General features: G+C 57.4%; 1 protein-coding gene across 2 annotated transcripts; it reads right to left on the bottom strand.

The window, feature by feature from the left end:
• Positions 1-1129: 1129 nt before the first annotated feature.
• FNBP4 (formin binding protein 4) lies at positions 1130-11241 on the bottom strand. 2 transcript variants are annotated; one of them, XM_079308977.1, is made up of 16 exons: positions 11054-11241; positions 10813-10893; positions 9859-9995; positions 9532-9715; positions 9292-9442; positions 9093-9210; positions 8600-8938; positions 8308-8518; positions 6516-6634; positions 4335-4439; positions 3916-4049; positions 2777-2958; positions 2316-2629; positions 1679-2209; positions 1433-1590; positions 1130-1326 (listed from the first exon to the last, which is right to left on the bottom strand). In XM_079308977.1, the coding sequence occupies exons 1-16, from the start codon at positions 11175-11177 to the stop codon at positions 1236-1238; spliced, it is 2979 nt and encodes a 992-aa protein (XP_079165103.1). In that variant the 5' UTR covers positions 11178-11241; the 3' UTR covers positions 1130-1235. The 2 variants fall into 2 exon arrangements, with proteins under 2 accessions (XP_079165103.1, XP_079165102.1); XM_079308976.1 differs by having other exon boundaries at positions 9093-9213.
• Positions 11242-11323: the final 82 nt, after the last annotated feature.

The following is an 11323-nucleotide window of genomic DNA, read 5'->3' on the forward strand; positions in this document are numbered from 1 at the left end:
GGGCAGGGCTCACCTCGGAAGTAGCCGTAGAAGCGCAGGTGGGCGCGGATGAAGCTGTCATAGGGCTTCAGGACCTGTCCCCCACCAAACCTCCCCGGAGCCCCCTCCCCTCCCCGGGCAGCGCGCCCCGCGGGCTCCATGGCTGTGAGAGCTCCGGGACACCCGGAACAGCAGTGGCAGTGCGGGGCTGGCACATGGTTGCTGAGCTACCATGGGAGGAATGGGGCGGTCCTGGAGCAGAGCTGGGAACGGAGCCAGAGGGATTTCACAGAATCCTTAAGGCTGGAAAAACCCTCTAGGATCATTGAGCCCAACCTGTGACCAATCCCCACCTTGTCACACAGACCACAGCACTGAGTTCCATGTCCAGTCATTCCTTGGAAACCTCCAGGGCTGGGGACTCCACCACATTCCTGAGCAGCCCTTTCTGATGCCTGACACCACTTTCTATGAAGAAACTCCTCCTCATGTCCAACCTCAACTTCCCCTGGCAGAACTTGAGGCTATCCTGTCCCTTGTTCCTTGGCAGCAGAGGCTGACACACCCCCCTGGCTGCACCCTCCTGTCAGGGTGTTGTGGAGAGCCACAAGGCTCTGAGCCTCCTTTTCTTCAGGCTGAGGCCCCCCTGCTCCTCCTGGTGCTCCAGACCCTTTCCCCACTCCATTCTCTTCTTTGGAAAGCCCCTCTCTTGCCTTGAGGGCTCCATATCTGTCCCTAGGGTTGGAGATGCCCAGCAGTGCCCCAACACGGGATGTGCCTGTGGCCACAGCAATGCTGGGACAGCCCAGGTGCCATGGCCTTTTGCCCACCTAGGCTCAGGTTCAGGTGGTGTCACCAGCACCCCCAGTGCCCTCCCCAGCTCTCCAGCCTCTTCCCCCAGCCTGGAGCATGCCACAGGGTTTGTGTGACCCAAGTGTAGAGCCTGGCACTTGGCCTTTACCCTCACACCTTTAGTATCAGCCCTTCAATTCAGCCCACCCAGCTTCCTCTGCAGAGCCTTCCTGCCCTCCATAATCCACATGCCCATCCAATCTGAAATCTTGTAACCTGTGGATTACAGGGGTCGGTCCTGCTCCCCATTCCCATCCCCATCTACCACCCGCTCTCAGCAGCATCAATGAGATGGCACTTCCCAAACTGCTACAATTTATTGGACAATGGTCAAAGGAACTGTACATCTGTAAAAAAAACAAAAAACAAAAAAACCCCAAGAGGTGGGCACGGCACTGCATGCCTCATGTGCTCGAGGCCGTTTTCCTCCGCTTCAGCCGTGAGCGCCAGTCCTCTGGCAGTGCCTCAAAGTTGGCGTTCCTCTCGGCCATGCCACTGCAGGGATAAAGCGGGATGTCAGCACCCAGCAAGCCCTCTCATGGATCCCCCACCTTTACAAGGGACAAGGAAATGTCCCGGTGCCAGCCCCTGGGGTCTGTACCTCATCAGCTGCTGCTGCTTCCACTCCTCAATGCGCCGCTGGGCTGTGGTCTCCCGGTCCTCCTCGCTGGAGCTGGAATTCTCCTCCTCATCCAGCTCCCGCTGGATACTTTGCCACTTCTTCACCAGCGATGGCATCTTTGTCTTTCCCTTCTTGCTCTGTCCCACAAAAGTAACAGCGGTGAGCATGGCTGGAAAGGGAGGAGGGAAGGAACGGTGTCCGTGTGGGACCACCCATCCATCCTACCTTGTCTTTGCGCCCCTTCCTTGGCTTCTCCTTCTCTGGAGGTGGTGGCGCCTTGGGGGTGGGCGGTGGGGGTGTCTGTGGGGGCGGCGGGGGCGGCGGCTGCTCGGCTGCAGTGCCCGAGGCCGGCAGGGCTCCCCGTGCTGGCGCCGGCTGTGCGGTGGCGGTGGTGGCCGGGCTGACGGGCACGGTGCACTCCGAGTATCCCATCATGGAAGGCGCGGCAGGTCCCGTCACACCCAAGTAGCTGGACTGCAGCCCCAGTGCCGTGGGCTGAGGGCCGGCGGGGCCTGGAGCCATGCGGAGGTTGGGGCGTCCCTGAATCTCGCTCTGGAGGCGCTGGCGTGGCCTCAGCGAGGCCAAGGGCACGGCTGATGGCTGGTACTTGCCCGTGGCCATCAGGGGCTGGCTGTAGATGACGGGGCAGCTGCCAATGGTGGCCGTGCGCTGCATCACCCCCGGGCTCATCTCCACTGCTTTCCTCTTCTGCGGCTTGGCCGAGAGCAGCGGGGCTGGGCTCGGATCAACAGCAGCCTGGAAGAGAGCGCCGAGGTGAATGTTGAGCCAGGAGCACCATTACACACCCATTTCCCAGAGTCTCACACTCTGGAATCACTGGAGCCCCAGCGTCACTGCTCACCTGGCTGCTGCTGGCAGCGGGGCGCACCAGGGACTTCAGGGGAGCATCTTCCTCTGTTCCTGGGGCAGGCGGCTCCTCGCCCCCCTCATCTTCCATCTCCACTTCCTGGATCTCCCCATCTTCTCCAGGCGGTGGGGGTGGCGGTGGAGGGGGAGGGGGTGAGTCTGGGGGGGGCGGAGGCGGTGGAGGCATTTCCAAAGGCAAGGGAGGTTGGAGGACGGGGACAGAGGACTGAAGCAGAGTCCAAAATGGAGTGAGCGGCATGAGAGACGTAGCAGGAACTTGGCCTGAGAAGGATTCTTTACAGTGGGAGCCTGAAGAACACACATTGACAGAGGATTGAATGCCCAGCCTGCGGCCTGTACCCCCTGCTCCTCCACCTTGGAGGTACCACCGTGGTGGGCTGCCTGCCCCCTACCCCCCGCTCTGGGGCCAGGACCCCGTCTGCCAGCGAGGCGTACCTGCAGGGCGCTCGGCCGGCCCCTCGGCGAGCTCTTCTTTGTCTTTGGGAGGTGGCTTTGGAGGACCGTCGGGTTTTCTGTCAACGGCGCCTTGCTGTCCCTCCTCTTCGTCCTCCCCGTCGGGGAACTCCCATTGCGACTCTCCCGAGCGCTCATTAACATAGAAATAGCGTCTATGCTCCCTAGATCACAAGAAAGAGACAGAGGCTTCAGCTTCCCTTCTCCGCCCCCGACACTCCAAGGCGGGCCTGCCCACGACAGCGGTGCGCTCTCGCAGGGGAGACCCTCGTGCAGCAGGGCTGCCGCTCTCCCACACACAACAAACAACTTTGAGGACAGAGGCAGGAGAGGCCCGAGCCGACTCGCTCAAAGCTATTTGCTATCGCTGGCTGCGGGAACGTCGCCCTGAGCCCCCCGCTCCCAGGGAGGGGAGGGCCGGGAACGCTGGCGATGTCTTGCTAACACTGGGACTTTCAGCACGGCCTTGGCTGAAAGTCGCCCTCCGAGAAGAGGCACCGGGGAACAGCCCAATGGAGGGAAGCGGCTGCCCCCCTACCCCATGGTGCGCAGAGTTTTTTATGATACTCTTGGTGTCAAACACACAGTGAATGCTAGAGAGAGGGAGCGGATCTGGGAGCTGAAAAACAAAAGAGCAAAGATTTCAAACAAAGGAAAATTAATCAAGAAAGCCAAATAGACAAAGAAATGTTTGGGTCTGACCTGCTGGCAGGAGACAGAAATCTTGTTCTTCGTTCCGTCGGTGAGTTGAAGTTTGTCCTTTGGAAGAGCTGTTGGTCAGAAGAGTTGATCCAGAGATCCTGCAAAGTTCACAGAGCTCTCGCATGCGCGACCCCCCAGGCCCGCCCTCCACAGCGCTGGACACTCGCGAGAGGGACAACCAGCTCTGTCCGTCAGGGAATCGGCTCCGTTGCAAAGCACTGGGCACTCCGTTTGGATCCTCCAGTTTGGCGGCCGGCCCAAACTCTGCGAGTGCCGGACGTTTCTCTGCCTGCCCAGCACTAACAGAAGCCGCTCTCAGTCTGCCAGAGGGACGGCGCCAGCGTCGTCGGGTGGTTGATGGTCACAAATCATGTCTGAGATGTCAGAGATGAAAGGTGAGAAAGGAGGAGAGCGCGTACCTGTCCCAGTGGCAGGACCAGCCTTTAGGGGTGGCGTTTATTTCGTATTGTTTAAGCTGTTCGGCTGCGTCTTGGAGTTTGCGTTTGAGGTAGTTTCCATTGAGGGCGCCTTCTCGCCAGTCTGCAATGCGGGTCTAGAGGGCAAGAACCGGGGGAAGCCGGTGAGGTGGGCTGCCAGCGGCCCCGGGGGGGACGGGACTCGAGGATCGGGAGGCTCCCTTCCAGCATGGGACGTGGGGGCCAGGAGGAGGAGGAGACCCCGCCTCTGCGCCAAGCCACGCTCTCCCCCCGCCGGGGAAGGGAGGCCCCTGCGCGGCGAGGCGCCACGAGGCTCACGCAGCACCGGCACGAGTGACGGCGGATTGCATCCGATCCGCTCCGGAACACAGGGCCGGAGCGAGGGGCGAAGGCTCGGTTACCTCTGTCTGCAACAGCAACATGTGGAAGTTGGAGATAGATTGTCTGTTGATGCCCAGGAACTCCAATTTACTAGTCAGAGTATTTGCCAGCTCTCCAATCTGAAACTGCCAGGAGAAAGGGCGGAGTCAAGACCTGCCCTCTGGGAGCAGCATCGGGCAGCTGTGGCCCTGTGGCTCTTGGGACCACCCACGGCCCCTCAGCCTGGAGGGACCGAGATGTGCCACCCCGGCCCTGTGTGCCTGTCACCCCCTCTGTGAAGCCCCGCTACATCCTGCACCCCAGGGACAGGGCAGTGTGGGTGGCTGGGTGACAGCTCCTCCACAGACTGCGCTGGACTCTGTGCGGAAGGACAGCCTGAGCTCAGGTAGCTCTGGTACTCTGGAGGTACAGCACAACCATCGCCACGGCAGATATCTAAATGTTTCTCAAATAAATGGCCCAGGATGTAATTCTAGGTCCTGTAAGTAATTGCTTTCCAGAGGAACTAGCTGTGGAAAGCACCAGAAAGGACTAACAGCTCTGGATTTACTCCAGAGCAGAGGCAGCAGCTACATCAAAACTCAGGTCAGCTCATGGCAACCATGGCTACTCCACCCCAGCATCCCATGGGAGGGAAACCTGCAGTCTGGGGACATGGGGATCCTGCAGCCATCCCCCTGACTGGAGGCACCGCATGGAAGCAACCACAAGCCAGAAAGGAATCTGGAACAGGAATATCTGCCAATTGGCATCACCACTGCTTTAAGAAGGGCTCTAAAAATATCTATTTTTAACTTGACTCCTCAGAAAAGGCTTTGGAATGTCCACCAAAGCCACCAAGGAAGCATCTCTCTCCAGAGAGAAGATGGGCCAAACAAGCAGGCCCTAGAGAAGACCAAGGCAGGCATATGAATTCCCATGGTAATGTGGCTCTGGAGAAGCCAGGGAACATCCTGGAGCAGAGGGTGACTTGGGAGCGGTGGCCCCAGTGCAGCTCCTGTAACCAGAGAGATCCCAATCTGATGAGCAAATGGTACTGGTTACCCAGAGAGCTGGCATTCCTCCAACAGCTCTAAGGGAATCCTGCATGGAAAAGCACCACATGGTCCATCACACTGCCCACTGGGATCAGAAGGAGGGGGGACAGCAGAGAGGACCTGCGACGCCAGCCCTGCTACAGGCTTTTATTCTTTCTATTTAAGTAAATTAATTTAAAAATCAGGTCTCAAATGGATGCTGCACTGAGGGAGGCTCGGTTTTGGTCTGGGAATGTCACATCTCAAAATCCTTTAAGGAGTTGATTTATGGGAGAGATGTGGGATTTTTCAGAAGAGCAAAAGGACCTTCCCTTTCACACCACAAATTATTTAAGTGGTGGGAAATGAGGACAGGGATGGGCAACTCTCCCTGCAGGTTCCACCCAGGCTCCACCATGAGCCAGGTGATTTCCCATCTGCCATAGGGAGGCGACAACATTTCCCAATGTCACAGAATTACTCCAGAGCCAAATTTCATGCTGCAGGAGATCTCAAGGTAACAAGTGACATGGGGACTAAAGGGCAAACGGGAAGATCTCCCCTACTGCTCTGTCATACTGCCCTAGAGCCTGGAGCTCTGCTATAGATCGCGGAATTGATCCAGTGCAGCCAAAGGAGCTAACCAAGGCTCAGAGAAGAGCTAGCAGCAGGATGCTGCAGAAATCCCCAGGGCTTCCCCAGCTTGCATCTAAAAGTAATGCCGGGCGAAGGGCAGAGCGGTACCGTCAGCCTCAAGAAACGGAGAGATTACGGACGAGGAGTCTTCAGCCTGGAAACGGGACGACTGACCGGGCCAGAGACTGGAATATCGTTATTGGTGAAAACAAAGTCAAGATCAAACTGGTTGTTTTCTGTCACAACAACACCCAGGGCTCAGTCTTTGCCCCCCCACACCCTCCTTTCATTCAAGCCTCTGCTGCTGAATCCTACTGGACACAGGATATTGTCCCAGCCCTGCACAGCCCTTCCTTCACAAGCTGCTCCCGCAGCCACACCGGGATCTGAGCTTTAAAAGCTTCAGGTGGGCCAAATCCAGAGCCCAACGCTCTGGTGCTCCCAGGAAAGAGGTGGCTGAGGGAACCAGTGTGTCCCTTGTTCCTGCTGGCCGCTGGAGAACCCATCACATCCCTTATCTCACAGACACGCACCTCTGCCTCTCCATACCTTCAGATCCTGCTCCTCCTCTTCCATTTTTGGAGCCCCTTGTGATTTGGCTTTTTCCTGGGGCTCCTCAGATTCTGCCTCTTTGTCTGAGCTTGGATCAGTTGCTTCCGTGCTCGGGGCTGCAGGAGAAGGAAGGACAGGTCACTCCTTGTCTCACCACCACCCTGGCAGTGCCAGCAGCTGGCTGGACACTGCCTGGAGCCAAAGCCAATGTGGGCAAAGGTGGGAAAGAGCTAGGACCCACCAGAGACAGTGACAAGACCCTGAAATTGAAAAGGACAGATGACCACTGCTCTGTGTTTTGGTGGTGGGGATCCTTTGAGAAGGGTAACATGGGAAGGGGAAGGTTGGAGCTGTTGCAGTGCAAAGCAGCAATGAGTCAAGGCCTGGAAAATTTGGTATCATGGAAGCACACAAAGACTAACCCCCAAAATCTGTCACTTTAATAATCTGTCAATAACAGGTACTAGGTAATCAATAAGTTAATTATGAAAGACTGAAAAGATCTCCAAAAGCTGCCAATACCAGAAGGTTTTGCCTTCAGATGACCAATTCACTGTCAAAGCAATCAATTCCAAAGAAGGAAGTTTGGGACAAAGTCCCACACGTCTCTGGAGAAAGAAACTCCAATTCTCAGCATGTCGTGGTGCTAGAAGGCAGGACACTTCCCTAAATCACCCTCTAGCAGCAGGGTGCTCAATTTAAACTGGTTATTTTAGAGTGACAACTTGTTGTTCCCCATGTTAAGGTGGAATCTGGAGCTGCTAGGAAGAGCTGGCTTCAGGGTTATTTGGAAAGCCCTCAGGCAAAACCCTTCATTTTCCTATGCAAAAATGGCATCACTGACTTAATGCTAGCTGTCACCCAGCTCATGCCCCTGCCTGAAGCAGAGGTGCCCCAGGGCCACAAGAGCCCTGGGATAGGGCAGGCACCAACTCCCACTCCAGCAGGACACAGCCTGCTGCAGGCACTTTTGTACCAGTCTTTCCTTGGAAAAGCAGTTTCATTCAGCTTTCTGTGCTGCAGGCACACAAACCTTGTGCTGGGAAGGGACTGGCACATCCAGAGAAAAGGAGACTTGGGGGGACCTTTGTGCTCCCCACAGTGCCCTGAGAGGAGGGTGGAATCAGGCTCTGCTTCCAGGGAATAGGAGACAGGACAAAAAAAAAAGCAGACTTAAGTTGTCCCAGGGGTGGTTTAAGTTGGATATAGGGGAAAATTTCTGTGAGTCCCAGAGCTGGAGGACACAGAGTGTTCCTTAAAATGCTATAGCTGGTGCATTTTGGGAAGCACAGCTCTGGGTGATCCAACAGGAACATGAGGGGTAGTTGTGGACGACTGATATATCCACACACATCCTGAGCTGAACCAGCCCAAGGGCTGGAGTTACATTCCCTACACACTGAGTGTGGGGCCCTGGAGTGGCTGTCTGGAATTTGATAGCAAGCAGCTCAAGAACTGAACTTTAGAAGCAAAAGTGACAGTTCCCAGTGTGCTGCAGGCTGGATTAGTCATTTTGGGAGGAATGGGAAGGCAATGAGATGTGAGGCAGCTGTGTCCCTTGCCACAGGGATCCCTAAATATGGCATCCTTCTCCTTATGTGGGTAGTTAGGACAGGGAGACTGTGGCAGAGGAGCAGCTTACCCCAGTGAGGCTGAGCTGTAACACAGCCACCCCACAGCCTGTCCCCAACTGGCACACGTACCTCACAGCCCTTCCTGCTCTGCTCTGTGGATCTTCAGGGAAAGGAGAGCCTCTGCTCCTCCCTCCAAAGGAAGCCTTTCCAATTACCTGCTTCTCCTGCTTCAGGGCTGTCCCGGCCCGTTTTGCTGGAGCTCCGGCTGGCGGACTCTGGGCTGGCAGCTCCCACAAACAGTTTCCATTTGCCTCTCTTGGAGGCCAGCCTGCGGGACGCATCCTGCGAGGCCGACTGGCTCCCGTCGGAGAGCGGGCTGGAGCCCGAAACGCTGCCGTCGCCTTCCTCCAGGGCACGCAGCTCTGCCTGCCGAGACACCACATCCCCCTTTATTCCCAGCAGCACTGTGGCTGTGGCTCTGCTTCTGGGACAAACATCTCCCCTTACCTTTTTCCTCTCCAGCACCATCTCCAGCTCGAGTGTGTCCTGCTCCTCCTCCTCCTCCGCGCTCTCCCCCGACTGCACCACACTGCACAGATCCTCCTGCCCCGTGTCTTCCAGGGGGTCCCTGCTGGGCTCTGGCTCTTCTGGGGCAGCTGGCGCCTCTTCCACTTTGGCCTCCTCTTCCAGGGGCGGCTCAACCTCCTCTTTGCAGATCACTTTCCTCCTCCAGCGCTCCTCTTCCTCCTTCACCACATCAGGCAGCAGTGGGGCCAGGAGGGCCGCAGCCACTCCCTTCCTCTCTTCCTCACTGTTGGAGAGAGCCTGCACTGCTTCATTCACTTCCTGTGGGATGAGCTGTGTGTGAGCTTTCTGGCAGCTGCCCGGGAACGAGCCAATGCTTCCAGGCCCTTCCTAGGGTTGTGGAGGGAGCAGAGCATCCCAGCTCCTTCCAAGGGAGCCTGCAAGCCCCACAGCAGCCAGAACCCACATGACTGACCTTCTTCACCTCGCGCTTGCTGAGGCCGGTCCCACGGCCAGCACTGCCCGGGGTCCCCTTCTCCTGAGGGAACGGCTCCGTGGCTGCCACGAAGCTGCCATTGGTGCCTGCCACGGTGCTGCTGAGGAAGAGGAGAGGGAATGAAGGGTGGGGATTGGGACAACATCCCACAGGGCAACATCCTGGAGGTTCTGCCCACCTTTGCTGGTAATGCTGCAGGCCCTGGACCTGCGTTGCCAAGTACTGTGGCAGCTCCCAGGTCACCTCGTTGCTCTGGGTGTTCCAATAGTAGTAGCAGCCAGTGTTCTCATCCCACACTTCCTGCCAGTCACCCATCTCCAGCTCTCCCACTGCCAAGAGGACAAGGACAGCCTGTCACTCCCCTGTCCCCAGACAGCCGTTTGTCAGCACCCCCTCTGGAGAGAGGAGTGGCGCTCACCTCCGGCCAGCGAGCACTGGGTGTCATACTGCCACTCGGGGGCTGGCGCTGATCCCGTGCCATTGGCTGTGCCCGAATCCTTCGGCTCCGGGCGGGGAGGCGTGGGGGGTGGCACGGAGGAGGAGGAGGAGGAGGCAGTGGTGGGCTCAGCGGGCTGTGGAGGGGCTGTGATGGCATCGATCTCCTGTAAAAACAGCATCCCACCGTGAGCTTCAAATCCCAAACCAAATCAAAGCACTTACTGGGTGAGGACAATGTCTTGGATCATGAAACTCCTCTCCCCCCGTCAGCCCTTCCTCCCTTTGTCCTCTCTGGAGCGTCACTCACAGCCAGGAAATTTGCCAGGGTGCTGTCGATGTCAGTGGAACTGCTGCCGTTGGCATCCGTGGAACGGGCCGGCTTCTCCGGGGTCTCACCCTCCTCATCATCACTGTCAGCATAGGCACCCAGCAGGCACAAACCCCCTGGAGAAAGGGAGAGTGAATCCTCAGGGGAATCCTCCTGCTGCCACAGGGCACTGCATCTCACCCCCACCCTCTGCTCCAAGTGCCACTGTCATCCCAGGAGGAACAGCCCCTGTCCAAGTGCCAGGGACAGCCTGGATGGAATCAGTAATAAAATGCATTTAAGAACGAGCAATCACCTCTTGGGAAGTAACAGCACGATTAAAAGAATTAAAATGGAAACAAGTCCAGCTCCGAAATTAATTATTTAGGTTATTTCCCCTAAAAATAATAGTTAAACGTGGGTAATTACTCTGTGTTAAGAACAGGGGCCTATGGAGAGGGGAAGAAACACAGTGCCATAAAAAACTCCTATGTTTACCACAAAACCCATCACACTTAGAACCAGAAAACCCACACTCAGCACCTCCAAAAATTATCTGGAACATCACAGCCCTGCACTTTAAGGACCAAAACCCCATATATATAACAAAAAAAAGAAATCACACAAAGAACCAAACTCATACATTTAGAACCCCCAAATCTCCACACCCTGTATCAAAAACCGCTAAAATTAGGACAAAAGCTCACTTTTAGGACCTCCCACATTTTGAACTTACAAAAATTCGTGTTTTGGACCAAAAAAATGACATCTGAGAATCAACACCCCCCCTCCCCGAAATTTAAAACAAAAAGTCCCATTCATAACCAGAACTCCAACATTTTTTTATCATCATTGCGCATCGGTGGCCGCAAGCACCCCTAAATCCTGAAATTCTTTCCCTAGACTTTCAGAAGGGGATGCAATCGCGTGTCTCAGCCCAGAGCGCTCCCTTACCTGTGGCCTTGACCGCGGCGGGAGCGGGAGGCGGCGGATTGGGCGGGTTGCGGGGCGGCTCCGCCACCGTCTCGGGCTCATCTGCGGGGCAGAAGCGCCAGTCACGGGCTGCTCACGCTGCGGCGATCGCGGGGCAGGGCGGATCGGGATCCCCCCGGTCCCGCTAGGCCGCGCTAGGCCGCGCTAGGCCGCGCCCCGCCAACAAAGCGCCCCCCGCCCCCGCCCGCCTCCGTCGCCTTACCCGGCTCGGAGCCCGAGTCGCCCGCCTCGCCCGCCGGTCCCGCCGCCTCGTCGCGGCGCGGCGCGGGCGGGGAGAGCTGCAGGATGGGCCGGCGGCCGGGCGCGGCCCGCGCCTTCTTCCCCATGGCGGCGGCGGCTGCGGCGGCTGCGCCTCAGGGCTGGGGCCGCGCGCGCCGCGCGCAGGGGGCGGGATGGTTACGTCACCAAACGGGCGGAGCCTCCGCAAAACGCGCGCGCTCCCGATGGATGGGGCGAGCCAGAGAATGAGCGG

This window comes from Erithacus rubecula, assembly GCF_903797595.1.
Source record: "Erithacus rubecula genome assembly, chromosome: 6".
Lineage (NCBI taxonomy): Eukaryota > Metazoa > Chordata > Aves > Passeriformes > Muscicapidae > Erithacus > Erithacus rubecula.